We start from the raw sequence: 15,146 nt of genomic DNA, 5'->3' as shown, positions 1-15,146 counted from the left end.
AAGTGTGTGTATGGACTGGCAGATGGATCACTCTACTGGTACAACAAAGTCAAGGCAACAATGCTGAATACAGGTGGAAAAATGTCACAAGTGGATCCTGCAGTCTTCTATTGGCTTGATCAAGACTGCAATGTGACTGGAGTACTTGCCTGTCCTGTTGATGACTTTATCTGGGGTGGCTCACAGACCTTTGCTTCAACTGTGATTCCACACCTCAAAGCTGTTTTCTAGGTTGGCCGTGAGGAGCATGATCATTTTTGTTATGTTGGCATAGAGTTTATTACAGTTGATGGAAAAATACTGATGCAACAGGAGAGCTATATCAAGAATCTTCAACCCATCCACATGGATTCTTCAAGAGCCGTACAAAGGAATTCCCCTCTGTGGAATTGAAGCTGGTCAATTGAGGTCAAAGATAGGACAAATTTTATGGGCTGCGAGAGAGTAGACCTGGTTTGATGGTTGCAACTTGGCATCTAACACAAAACACGCCACTGTACAAACCATTCATGAGGCAAACAAAGTTGTTCGTAAACTGAAATCACAACAAGTGACTTTAATGTTTCAGCATGTTGGAAAAGATGACTCTTTGAAAACTGGTTGTCTTCAGTGATGCTTCGCTAGGTTATCACTGGTGGGACAAAATGGCACTTCCTACCTGTAGTTTGTGTCACTGACAACTACTCATTAGTTGATGCTGTGAAGTCAACCAAGTCTGTCACAGAGAAAATACTTTGAGATTAGCAGCATCAAGGAACTTATTCAAGCACAGAGAATCCAGCGGATTCTGTGGTCGACCACAAAGGAACAGCTTGCTGACTGTCTGACTAAAAAGGGAGCATCCGGTCTTGCTTAAAAAGGGAGCACAGGCTCTCGCTCCTACAGGCTCTCAGTAATGGAAAGTGGCACCTTGAGTAATACAAATAAAAACTGTCACACAACCCATTTGTAATGGGGATCTTGAATAATACTTGGACATTTAATTATGTTGTTGATGGGTTTTTTTGTCTTTAAAGAAAAGGGGGAGATTGTTAAGTTCATGTTTTAAGTATCCCTATATTTCTGTTATTACGGGGCTATCACTCAGTCAAGAGTGCAAGAGTGCGCATGCGCAGGAAGTTTGTTCGTTGTTGAACCTGGCCTTGAGTGTAATGGCTACCTTGTAGTGTGTTCATATAGTAGAGTAAACTTTGTTAAACTGGAACCTTGTCGTTGTGTCATTTCGAGTTAACAATGCCCAACGGCTCTAAATCCACTCTCTCCAAGCATCACCACAGTCAAAAGCCTCGGTGTCTCCCTCTTTTGAAACCAAACATAAAAACCAGCACCGGGACACCATTCTTCCACCTCCGCAATATCTCCAGGCTCCGCCCGTCACTGTCACACACCGAAACTCTCATCCATACCTTGGTTACTTCCTGACTAGACTATTGTAACACTCTCCTTCACCAGATCCCCACCAACCTCATCAATAGACTCCAACTGGTTCTGAACTCTGGTGCTGCAAGAATCCACACCAGCACCAGATCAACTGAACAAATCAAACCAAACCAAACCTGGCTCCCTGTGCAACCCTGTATTCACTTTAAAAAATAATCCTACTTACCTACAAAGCCCTCTACAACCTGGCAACCACCTACCTCTCTGATCTTCTCCCACTCTATGCTCCCTCCCTCTTTCCACTAACCCCTCAAAATCCACCAACTCTGTAGTCACATGTCCCTAATTCCACATCCCTATCACCCCCCACCCACCCCTTCCCTCCATTTCATACCTTAACTACAGACACAGGTAGTCCTGTAGCTGCAGCAGCCTCCGTCACCAGGGCTGAGGACCACCTTTTCCTACCCCGTTCATGATAAGACACAAGGGTACCCCTGATGTTAGCCGTTATGAGGCGTCTTCCTACAACAACAAAGATATATTAAATTGTAACATGGGTGTATGTAAGTGTTTCCTAGTCTTTGAACAAGAGCCTTCAGGTTCCTGTTTGGTTAAAAAGCTATGGGACAGGGAAGGAATGTTACCACTCTCAAATCCATAGCCAGAGCTATGGATGCAAGAACTAACCATCCTTGATATAGCTTGAGGCTATACAGTGTTTGTTTACATTTACTTTGTTTACAAACATTGGAGTAAAACAAGCTTTTATTTTGGGGTTCTGGTGGGGTATGACAGTTGAACTAAGCTCATAAGGCATTCATAAGTTATATCTTCAAGAATCAATCGGTACACATCATTCATTTAAAAGTCCAAAGATAGATGTAGAAACGGCTGATTTCCCCTTTAAAAGCCTAATGACAAGTAGCTTGCTAATCTGACTAAATATTTCACCGGTTGAAGTGTTTTACTTATTATTGAGACCAACAATTCCCTTCAATGTTTAACATACCTTGAGTGATGGGATAAATCATCATTGAGTGGGAACAGACTAGAATGGGAACAAAGAAATGACATGTAGCTACAACTTGATGAGGATAGCTAGCTAATCATTTTCTAGCTAACTACTAACATTCTTTAGGTGATACTAGCTATATTAGCTAGCTCCGAGACTAAGACACTATGAAAATCAGGGTCTAAACATCTCTCCAAGTTATAATTAAAGCATGCTTTTATAAGAAAAATACTAGCCAATTACATAATTAAGTTGTACAATACCTGTAATTACACGGTACACTCCCGATCAAACGCTCAAACTCACGCGAAAGGTTTTGGGGTTGGCTTCTATGGTGAACATGCGCACTCGGTCTCAGTTAAAATCGCCATTGAAAGGGTCGCGTAGTACAATGTGTGGTTCTGAATCACTATTCAAAGGTAACACGTCCCACACATGTGACATTCACCATGTGAAAAGTGTGATTGCTCAAATTTTTCCTCCTTTTAATGAAGTGATTGTTGTCCAATCGGGTGCACCAATTCATCTCCTTTGAGATATGGGCGTGTTATCTCTGTCAATCAAGTTTCTTTCTCGTCGTAGCCACTCCCACTGCTCCTCACCTACCTGGTGCTGCTGCACCCCTTCCGACAGAGATTGACAGTTAGCAAGTACCGCTTTTTCATGCTTCTCGGAGTGGATAATTAATCATAATAATTCATTGTCCTAGCTACTTCGAAAGTTGTTTTTGTCGGACGGTTTTGGAATTAGTTGTGAGGGATATGAAAGTGTAAAGCAAGACTTTCTTTTTTGAGACTCAAACGAAGTAACATTGAAGCATTTCTATGTTCATGGCTGCTGGGGACCGTGCCCAGCTGCCGGCGACAATAGCTGCTAGCCGGAGGGTGGAGAAGTCGCTCGAGGAAGCTGCAGCGAGCGGGGCTCTGAACTTGTCTAATCGCAAATTGAAAGAGTTTTCCCGAAACGCTAGGAACTATGACCTGTCTGATATTGTGCACGCAGGTGAGTTGTGTTTTGTGTAGATAACGTGGTTCAATTGAGTTGACAATTAATCTGATGGGGAGTCACCGTGGACAGTTATTTTTTTAATGAAACCTGCTGCTATTGTTAGCTAACAACCGGCATGAAGTTGAAATGTGCACGAGCGGATTGTGTCTCAAGATTCCTGGACCCTATATTCAGAGGTTGCACTGCCAATTCAACCACAACTTCTTAAACGTGTACATTTGTGTTTATTCTTTCAATTTCGGGGGGGGGGGCATTTCTTTTCATTTGATTCATGCGTGCTCAGATTCATGTCCTGGCTCATTGCTTGTCACTTTCGCAAGTTCCCCTTCGCATTATGTATGATGACGTATGCTGGGCATGTCAATGTTCAGTACATTATCACAATGAATACCATTGAATAATATTAATTAGATGACATAATAAAATATTGTAACCTTTTATCCTGGTTGCTGCCTGAAACCAATCTAAGGTACCCAACGTTTTGAAACAACGCACCCCCAACTCTCTGTGTTCTCTGGTAGTTATGACCATCTGCTCAAAAGGACCTAGGCCTTGTAAGGTGATGAAACACCTTGGACACACGCACGGCCTGGAATTTCGTTATTTTATTGGCAAGGCCACTATCCCTTAATGGGGTGGCCAATTTGGCAAGGCACCAAGGCTATGAACCCAAATAGCCAATTAAGTTGATTCGGAACACAGAAAAACACTGTTCTGTTATGAAAAATACATGAGCATTTTATTACAGAGCTATCATTGAAATATTCTGTCTTCCTTGACTTGATTTTTGCTCAAAAAACAATTTCATAGACAAACAATACAATAAATATATTTTAAGTACACAACAATGATGAAACCATACCAGGAGACCACTTTTGAAGTCTGGTAAACATAATTTTTTTACAAATATTTTTTGTAGTTATCCTTTAATTTAAGTGTGCATGTATCTAGCTAGCCCTGTTTGGTTAGCAGTGTTTCAGTAGCAGACGTAATGGTGTTTGCAAAACTAATGGCCACTGGGTTGATGTAAATAATCCTGATTTTATTCTGCCAGGTAGGCACAGACTAATTTGTAGGTAGTTAACATTTAATTTATGATGTGCACCACTGCTAAATGAATACAGGGGAAACACTGACGACACGCTTTCCCATGGTTTGTTTTTTAATTGGAGCATGCATACCAGATACTTCGACTATAAACACTGTCATTTTCTCAGTATTAGCCTAGGAATTGAGAAATAATACAATCATTGAAAGCTGGGATCCTCCTCATTTCATTTCAGGCCATCAAAGCTCTGTTTTTCCCCAGGTTGCATTTAGAATTGTTCTGCAATGCCTGGACTTTCTCTTGTTTCTCTCCACACATCAACCAGCTGTTGGAGGATTTGCATGTTCTCACTGCCGGACAGGTGATATTCTGTTAAAACTAGGCTATTTGTGCATGTGATAAATGCTTCAGCAATTATTATTTTGCCAGAAGTAAAATAGACTCCGTAGTTATTGGCACATCGGCCATCTGAGGCCACGCACGCACGCACACACGAGATATACCATCTCTAATCCAACTAACGGTAATGGAGACTGTAGTGATGAATGTATCCAAGGCCTTCGACAACACTCTTGATGTGCACATGTTTATCCAACGCGAAGCTCAGATTATAAACATTCTATAGAATACTTATACATGTATAAACATGTATTTGTTGATGGTGTCCAATGAGCTCTTCATCTAAACCACCTCTGATGAAAGATTGTTTGCATTTAATAATGCATTTTGTCTTGAGGACAGTTCCTGCAAGGTTTGCTCTAACTCTGCTCAGAGTCTGTCCTGTCTCTCTTATACATTCAGTGACTAATTTTCTGGTGGTGTTAAGATGGCAACATAGTTCGCTATGAATGGTCGTAATTACACTTTACTCCATACGTAGACAGCTTAGAAAATAGCACACCCCTTTTTGGTATTAGACGCTTGCTGACACACACATACACACCACCTCTTTCCCCTATGACAGAGGTTTAGGCTGACTTAATATAATTACCAGTGGTGACACAGACAGTGGTGTGTGCTGGTTAGGAGCTCGAAAGTCAGGTATAAGACCATGTCTTAACTGTATAATCCATACATTACCAGACTAAACACGACACAGGGAAGTCCTCAAGGAACGGATCTTACTCTCTGTGAAGATTACAAAGAGAGGGACATTTAGATTTGATTCGGCGTGGCCAACTGTTATGGAAAGGCAGAACAGAGGCCGGCTCTGTGTCCTAATCCAGACTTCTTATCAGAATCGATTAGTTTCGGGTGCCATTTTTATATGGGTATATTGGGAAAGGGCCTACTGAAGCTCACTAGTGAGGGCTTATGGATTGAAAGTGGGAAGATTGCAGAATTGGGACAAGGTCCCAAGCAGGCCCTATGGTGTTTATGATAACTGTGACAGTCTCCCTCTCTCATCTCTCTCTCCTCTCTCGCTTATCTCGCTCTCTCTCTCTCTCTCACACACACAAAATGTGGAGCAACTTCCCTTCAGGAGGTCAGGGTTCAGTCCTTCTCCTCTCCCCACTGTCTTTTGCCCCGCTAAAAAGAACTGGCACCAGCCAATTGTCTGGGAGAAGAAGAAAAAATTCCATTGCAAAATATATATATTTTGCCTGTTCATTGATGGAAATACCAGTCGATGTAGATCCATTTGACCGGTCATGCTTATCGAGGGTCATTTGCATAATTTTGTGGAATGAAATTGGCCCGTGTGTGTTTTAGTTCATCGTTATGTTTATCACACGTGCATACAGATACAGAGCCTATAAACAGAAGTCTTTCAGACAGCGCAAGAGCTGCTGCTACTGCTTCTCAAACAGCTCCTTTGTTGCTGCTGGAGTGAAACAACATGTGCTTCTATAAGCCAGTTATTGCGTAACAATTCTAAACGCAATTGCGTGTTAAAGGTAAGGACAGTGTCACTGGAAAGGTAAGGACAGTGTCACTGGAGACCTATCTCAATCGACTAAGAGAGTCATGTAAGATGGCTGACTGAACACAGCCATGTAGACCAACTCAAGATAAAACTCGGAAAATTAGACTAAATATTAGCACTGCACAATTTGGTGGGTAATAACCTCCAATCTGGATAACCAAACCATAAGACTAGATAAATGTATCTACAAATATTACGAAAACAAGCAACACCCAAACATGACGGAAGTAAGACGGGAACCTATTTCAAAACGAAAACGTGACTTCTACAGATACAGACAATTTAATATTTTCACCACCGGGAATGGTAAAAGACGAAACCGATCTGTTAAAATCAATAAATTACAAACTGGCTATACTTGAACTAGTCAGTAAGGATTAGAGGTCGACCGATTATGATTTTTCAACACCGATACCGATTATTGGAGGACCAAAAAAAGCCGATGCCGATTTTTAAATATATATTTGTAATAATGACAATTACAACAATACTGAATGAACACTTATTTTGACTTAGATTGTATTGATGTACTATATTATTTAGTCTCAAATAAATAATGAAACATGTTCAATTTGGTTTAAATAATGCAAAACAAAGTGTTGGAGAAGAAAGTAAAAGTGCAGTATGTGCCATGTAAAAAGCTAATGTTTAAAATTCCAAACGCTGCCCCCTACCCTAGTGAAGTTAAAGGCACAGTCAACTTAGTGTATGTAAACTTCTGACCCACTGGAATTGTGATACAGTGAAATAATTGTTGGAAAATTACTTGTCATGCACAAAGTAGATGTCCTAACCGACTTGCCAAAACTATAGTTTCTTAGCAACATTTGTAGAGTGGTTGAAAAACAAGTTTTAATGACTCCAACCTAAGTGTATGTAAACTTCCGACTTCAACTGTGTGTGTGTACAGTACAACAGTTTTAGGCTTTTGTGAAAAAGTGCTGTAAACTAGAATGCTTTCAAAAATAGATTATATTTATCAATTAACAAATTGCAAAGTGGGTGAACAGAAGAAAAATCTCAATCAAATCCATGACCACTCTTTGCCTTCAAAACAGCATCAATTATTGTAGGTACACTTGCACAATGTCAGGGATTTTGTTGGCATGTAGGCAGGTGTATGATTAAACAACTATACCAAACAGGTGCTAATGATCATCAATTCAATATGTTGGTTGAAACATAATCATTAACTGAAACAGAAACATTTGTGTAGGAGGAATAAAACTGGGTGAGGAACAGCCAAACTCAGCTAACAAGGTGAGGTTGCTGTAGACAGATTATTGTCAAGTCATACACCATGGCAAGACTGAGCACAGCAACAAGACACGAGGTAGTTATACTGCATCAATCAGCAAGGCAAACAGGGGTTTCCAGATGTGCTGTCCAAGCTCTTTTGAAGAAGCGCAAAGAAACGAGCAATGTTGAGGACCGTAGACGCAGTGTTCGGCCAAGGAAACTTACTGCAGCAGATGAAAGACCCATCATGCTTACTTCCCTTCGCAATCAGAATATGTCCAGCAGTGCCATCAGCTCAGAATTGGAAGAAAACTGTGGGACCCTGGTACACCTATTTACTGTCTTGAGAAGTCTGGTCAAAAGTGGCCTTTATGGAAGACTTGCGGCAAAAAAGCCATACCTCTGACGTAGAAACAAGGCCAAGCGACTGGATTGATGAGTCAAAATTTGAAATATTTGGCTGTAGCAGAAGGCAGTTTGTTCGCCGACAGGCTGGAGAGCGGTACACGAATGAGTGTCTACAGGCAACAGTGAAGCATGGTGGAGGTTCCTTGCAAGTTTGGGGCTGCATTTCTGCGAATGAAGTTGGTGATTTGGTCAGAATTAATGGTCTCGTCAATGCTGAGAAGTACAGGGAGATACTTATCCATCATGCAATACCATGATCGTCCCCAAATTTATTCTGCAGCATGACAAACGACCCCAAACATACAGCGATAGTCATAAAGAACTATATTCAGCATAAAGAACACGGAGTCTTGGAAGTGATGGTATGGCCCCCACAGAGCCCTGATCTCAACATCATTGAGCCTGACTGGGATTACATGAAGTCAGAGAAGCACCTGAGGCTGCCTAAATCCACAGAATAACTGTGGTTAGTTCTCCAAGATGTTTGGGCCAACCTACCTGCCAGGTTCCTTCAAAAACTGTATGCAAGTGTACTTGGAAGAATTGATGCTGTTTTGAAGGCAAAGGGTGGTGGTCACACAATATTGATTTGATGTAGATTTTTCTTCTGTTCGCTCACTTTGCATTTTGTTAATTGATAAACAATCTATTAACATCTATTTTTTTTAAAGCATTCTTACTTTACAGCATTTTTTCACACCTGCCTCAAACTTTTGCACAGTACTCTGTGTGTGTATTTTACTTATTTATTTTTTGGGTGAATTGGCGTGCCAAGGCAAATACCCTTGCGTCCCTGCCTTAGGTTGCAACCCCTGCTCTACACAGAGGGAGAATGTATCAACAATCACCATCACTTTATCCTCAGACTACCTCTCCTCAGACTACCTCAGAGCTAGGCTATATTTGACTTTCACTGTTGTTTTTGATTGAATTTAACAAACTTTATTGAGACATCGACACGAGGGGAAATTCTCAGTTGAATGCCCTGTCCAACATCCGTCCACCCTACTTCCTTGTCTCGGTCACATGACACTGACACTGCAGAGCACCTTGTCACCCTAGCCTTTCTGTCGCCACTGTTGTGTTGAAGGAAATACAGCTGTCACTTAGCCTAACTAATTTTCCCCCACCCTCCTGACTTGTTCCCTTGGGCTTGTCTATTAAACTGCCTGGTCCCATATCTGATTGTGCTTTTGCCTAATCCATTGTCATTGCTGAACATGTTTGGCATGGCAATTTCATAAGGAATTGGAAATAGAGCAGAAGCATATTTACACCCAGGCTAAAAGTCGCCAGCTTCCGTGGAGAAGCTAGGGAAAGAGGAATTGCTGTTTTGTATTTGGTCAATTTAGTGTGGGTGAAGTGAAAAAACTATTGTAACAGACTGTATTGACACCCCTATTTGCTGTGTCTTTAACCAAACCCTAAAGGAGTGTGCCCACAGGCCTGGAAGGAAGCTAACGTATTTCTGCTGCTTTAAAACATTAATGCACTCGTTGCTGGCTCTAACAGCTGGCCTACCAGTTTGCTGCCTATTCTTAGTAAACTGATGGAGAGAATTGTTTGACCAAAAACAATGCTATTTTTCAGGGAACAAGTTAAGTACTGACTTTCATGCATGTAGAGAAGGGCACTCAACTTGTACTGCACTGACTGAGATGACTGACTGATTGGTTAAAATAAATAAGTAAGATAGTTGGAACTGTATTGTTAGATTTCAGTGCAGCCTTTTGATGTTATTAATCATACATTGTTATTGAAAAAACTACCTTGCTATGGCATTACATAACTTGCCATCACATTGTTAGTTATTTATTAGTGATGTACCGATGTGACATTTTTGGCTGATACCGATATCTGATATTTTCCTTGCCAAAAATACCAATATTACAATTTTTAGCAGCCTTTTTAAGCATTCTAGTACATTTTAAATAGTTAGACCGCTTTGTCCATGTATGTGTTTTAAGGCGCTGCATCTCAGTGCAAGATCTTGGTTCGAATCCAGGCTGTATTACATCCGGCCATGTTTGGGAGTCCCATAGGGCGGCGCATAATTGGCCTAGCGTCGTCCGTGTTTGGCCGTGGTAGACCGTCAATGTAAATAAGAATTTGTTATTAACTGACTTGCCTAGTTAAATTTAAAGGTTACACACACACACACCACTGAACAAGAAGTAATTTTGTTGGCATTTACGTATGTCTCCATTACCAGTAAAACATAATCAAAACCTATTTATTTCACTTACTTGCTGTGCTGTTTCGTTCATTTGTTCAGTCGTTTCATTCTCAACCAGGAATTCTATGGAACGCCGTTTGTGTATTTGCATGTCAAAAAAGATACACGTCAAATAACACTATTTGACGTGTCAAATAAGCTTGTTGACCAATCAGGACCTGAATATGACTGCACGTCACAATAATAATTTAACGTTTTCATTAATTTTGTATGTGGTTATTACACATTGATTACACTATCACTCGTATTTCATATGTCACAACAATTCGATACGTATGCTATGATGCTGGTAAAGTTGTCAGTAGCACCTAGAATGCTGGTCATAAAAAAAGCTAGCTAGCTCATGAATGCAAACAATGTTCTTCCCCAAAACCATAGCAAAACGACATCTGTTTCAGTAGCTATAGTTAGCTAACTATATAGCTAGGTGTCATCTAAAATAACCCTGATTTAGAAGACAGTTCTTATTTGATTAATGGTGGTCGGACCATCTATGTGAAGCTAGCCACAATAAGGATTAGGTTGGGCTTTAAAGTAAAAGTCTGTCATTGACAGTGATGCAAATGCATACAAATAGTAGAATTATGCCATAATTGAATAGATCATGCTAAAAGAGGTTGGAATGTTTTATGAAATCAACAAAAGACAATTTGTTAATTTGACAAATCTGAAATCACACTGGATATATTCTACTTTAGAATTGCATTGAGGGCATACTTATTTCACTGTACAGCCTTACCTATGGATTGTGAATCAATGTCATGGGGTATCAGTAGACTCAGTGACACCCAGAGAACATTAGCATTGTAAGTCTTATCGCGGGACTGAAACAACTGAATTGAGCCACATTTATTGTCAACCTATGTGTATTGAACACTATATTCCAGAGGAAAAACAATATGGATGTTTTGGAGTCTGATAACTCGGAGGACATTGGGAGAACATATCTTGGGTATTGAGTAGACTGTTACCCCATTTCATTGATCCCCAATCCTTAGGTAAAGCTGTACAGTACAATATGAATGTCAGTACACACAATAGGCTGACTGGGGAGGTGATTTAAAACAGTCACAGTCCCGCGATAAGAGCTACAACGCTATTATTTGCGTAGACTCTTCAGTTCTGTGTGTCACCGAGTAGACTGATACCCCATTCATTGCTTTACATTCCAACCTTGTTTAACATTATATAGTCTAAATCTGGCATGATTCCACCAATTGTAACCTTCTGCATCACTTTCAAAGAGGTACTTTGATTTTGAAGGCAAACCGCAAATTCCACTATTGTGCCTAATCCTTATTGTGGCTAGCTTCACAACACATAACCTGGTCAGGTCGAGCCTCACTGTGGGCTAGGTTAGGAATGCTGTGTTGCAGGTGCAGCGCAAAATTTTATGTGGCGTCATTACGTCATGTAGGTACGTTATATAGGTATTCACGTCAGCTTTGACATCGGTTTTTCACATCGGCGTTAAACTAGACATCGGGCCGATACCGATGTTGGCATTTTTAGCTAATTTCATTCGATTCCAATATGTTCACCGATATGTCATGCATCCCTATTATTTATCCAATAGAACCCAGAGAGTGTTCTTCGTTGGAAGCTTCTCTTACACCAGATATGTGTAGTGTCCGTCAGGTCAGTTGCTTTGGGCCGTTATTCTTCTCTATTTGTGAGTTGCCACTGGTCTTACACAAAGTTAGAATGACTATGTATGCGAATGAGCTCAAAGCCAGTGAGCTCACTGAAATTCTATATAACGAGTTGTCCGTATCGGAATGGGTGATATAAAAATAAACTGGTCTTAAAATGCGTTTTATTTTTATATGCATTTATTCGGTTCAAAACATTCTCTCACCTAAACCTCAACTGGAGTTCTACATAAGGGTGTGACCATTGTCCAAGTTAAGGAAGCTAAACTCTTAGGTATAATATTGGATGGTCAATTATCATGGGCAAGTTATATTGACAAAGTTGCTGTGAAGATGGGGAGAGGTATGACTGTTTATAACATATGTTCTCTGTTTTTGATACATCAACTGTACTAGTTGTTAGGACAAGACCAGAGCCTTATCTTGATTACTGTCCGGTAATATGATCTAGTGCAGCAAAGAAAGACCTAGCCGCTGGTTCAAAACAGAGCAGCACGCCTTGCCCTTAACCTTAACCGCACATCCCAACTAACATCTACAACATGCATGCCTGTCTTTCCTGGTTGAGGAGAGATTTAACTGCTTTTCTTCTAGTTTTTATGAGAAACATTACAATGACTAAAATTCTAGATTGTCTGTATAATCAAATGACATTCATCTTAGACACCATACATATGCCACCATGGGTCTCTTCACAGTCCGAAACTACTAATTCATGCCAACGCACAGTTTTATATAGAGCCGTGATCGTATAAAAGTCAGTTCCATCTCCAATTACTCAAGCAAACAGTAAAATGACATTAAAAAAAACAACTCGGGGACTGTGACGGGAAACACACATTCACCACGCAGAGGAGGTGATTATGACAACAAATTACTCCATAGAGAAGCCATGTGGATATATACACATTTCAATTATTTTATCTCCACACGGTTGAAACGAATAATTAGGTTTCACCTTCCTAAAGGCCAAATTTAGACTGTTATACAAGAACACTGTCCATATCAGATGCATATCGTTTATGAGTTAGCCCCACATATTTCTGAACGGCTGAGCCTGATGTCATTTGTGGTAAGCTATTTCATGAATTGATATATGTATCCAAGTGAGCAGACACTTAAGGCATTTGATTCACTCCCATACCCTATTTAAGTGATAATGCACAAAAAGTTTGAATCCAGGCATGATCACTTTTATACCCCCAGTAATGCTCACTTCGAGGGAATTATCACTTTTATACCCCCAGTTACTAACATATTAAAATAATGATTGACATATTTAGATATTGTCCTGACACATATCTAGGGTTGCTCCACAAGCCGGCAGGTTGTTTGTTCTATCGGTTCGGTTGCCAGAGACGCGACCCAGTCGTTAAGTGTCTTTGTTCTTTGTCTATGGACGTGACCCAATCGTTCGTTCTAAATGTTCTATTGCCTTAGTGGCTGGCAAAGTTCTAATCCCTTGCTTGCTAGCTAGCCAACTATGGCTAACTTAGTCACGTCAAACAGTGCAGCCAGAATAACAGCATTTGCATTTGTTTAAGCGGTTTTCTAGTGACATTTTATTTGGATATTTTCGTAAGAATGAGCTAATGACGCACGATTTCACCTGGCATAAAAAATGTGCGCTCTCGACAGGACACTTGTTCAGAGGAGCTAGCCAACAACACAGCTAACACAGCTATCACTTCAAACTGAAGCCGGAAAGACTGCAAACTAGCTGCATTTTGTTAATTTTACCAGTTTTCTATTGACAATTCTTTGTATATGTCCATAATAAGGATGCGTATTCATGATTTTGACTGGCTAAGAAAAGCTGCCTGTGTCTCGTCCCGACCCCTACAAAATGATTACTATGGGACAGGTGTAGATCGAATTTCAAATATTGATACAATGTTGCAAATATCAGAGGGACAGACCACAAGTTTTATACTAATCTCCGCTATTGAAAACCAATGGGAGATAATGTCTAGATGCTTTTTACAGTGGAGATCAAGTTTATTCATTGTCTGGCTGGGCTAATGACCGTGGATAGCGCAGTGAGATGGAACAGAGTAAATAGGCATTTCAACATCATAGATTTAGCCGGTGGTAACTTGTGGAATAGACACCGGCTGGAAAGCGGTTTTAACCAATCAGCGTCCAGGATTAGATCCACCCGTTGTATTAAAATTCTGTATTTCTACAAGTGTGACTCACTTGTATACAGGTAGACCAGAAAAGCCACATCCCTGAATGGCAGATTAGTGGCAACCCTGATTAGAAGCACCTGCTGCTCATCGGTTGTTCCCTACAAATGCTGTTTTAAAATAAAATTGCACCTACACACTGAAGAAGGCTGTGCACCTGAAATGTCTGTGCACACTATCCTTGATGCAGTGAAAGTAATACAATAATTGAATAATGAAGTAAGCTTCATGCAACGTCTTTTTGAGTCTGGACCCATTACACCTTTTTGTTTGACACACCCAAAGACACACTCTTACACACACACACACACACACATTATCATTTTTGTATTGTTGGTATGATTGTTCAGTTGCATTGTCTGTATATCGTTGTATTTATATTTGTGACTTTCCTTGTGTGTCAGTGTTTTGTTACTTAGCAAAGAGCAATATCTCAAGCAAAAGTTGCCTGGGTGTGGTCTTAGTGGGGAGGGGAACTCCATCCCACCAAAACAGACTGGAATTTCAGTCTTTTCAAACATCTGTTACACTAAAAGGGCATTATAATCTTTTTCAAAATGTCACAGTATTATTCCAACCTCAGTGTGGAAATATACATAAAACACAGGATATCACGTTTTTGACTGCAATGGGCCTTTAACTCTTGCACAGTGTTCTTCACCTTCTCTCCCCAGTCTTGTGTTTCCGGCACACGGCGGATGTGGGTTTGCATACTTCCTCAAACTTCTGCTTTCTCTCCCCTTTTTCAACTGAATTCTCCTTTGTCACTCCCGCTCTTTACTTCCCCTCTCTCTGTCAGTTTCAGTATCTTCTCTGTACACGTGGGTGTGGCCTTTTTAAAATCTTGCCCTGTCTGTCTTCCTCGGTCTCAATCTCTCCCTCTCTCCACTCTCTTTCTCTCCCTCTAACTCTAAGCGCTATTGGTCTATTCTCTCACAGCACAGCAGATGGTGAGGGGAATCCCTTTTTCTCCCTGGGGAGTTAAGAAGAGAGGCGGTAGATGGAGAGGGAGGGCTTGGACAGGACACTCGGATTCTGTCAGTG

The 15,146-nt window shown here is 40.6% G+C and overlaps 1 protein-coding gene and 1 long non-coding RNA gene across 6 annotated transcripts in view; one reads left to right on the top strand and one right to left on the bottom strand.

Moving 5' to 3' along the window:
• LOC139561133 (uncharacterized) overlaps window positions 1–3,004 on the bottom strand; it is a 74,454-nt gene extending 71,450 nt beyond the window's left edge. Inside the window, exons 1-3 of the long non-coding RNA XR_011672070.1 lie at window positions 2,659–3,004; window positions 2,393–2,431; window positions 1,775–1,905 (exon numbers count right to left, since the gene is read on the bottom strand). This is a non-coding gene — a long non-coding RNA (uncharacterized lncRNA). The remainder of the gene's footprint in view (window positions 1–1,774; window positions 1,906–2,392; window positions 2,432–2,658) is intronic.
• LOC139561131 (leucine-rich repeat and calponin homology domain-containing protein 4-like) overlaps window positions 2,992–15,146 on the top strand; it is a 49,510-nt gene continuing 37,355 nt past the window's right edge. For 2 of the 5 annotated variants that reach the window (XM_071378017.1, XM_071378016.1), the window contains exon 1: window positions 2,992–3,397. In XM_071378017.1, the coding sequence (XP_071234118.1) occupies window positions 3,220–3,397 (178 nt within the window). In that variant the 5' untranslated portion in view covers window positions 2,992–3,219. The remainder of the gene's footprint in view (window positions 3,398–15,146) is intronic. The other 3 variants (XM_071378020.1, XM_071378018.1, XM_071378019.1) reach the window with 3 other exon arrangements.

The sequence above is a fragment of the Salvelinus alpinus genome, chromosome 31 (assembly GCF_045679555.1).
Source record: "Salvelinus alpinus chromosome 31, SLU_Salpinus.1, whole genome shotgun sequence".
NCBI classification, from domain to species: domain Eukaryota; kingdom Metazoa; phylum Chordata; class Actinopteri; order Salmoniformes; family Salmonidae; genus Salvelinus; species Salvelinus alpinus.
The sequence above is the reverse complement of the archived record's forward strand: the minus strand, read 5'-3'. Positions and strand labels throughout refer to the sequence as shown.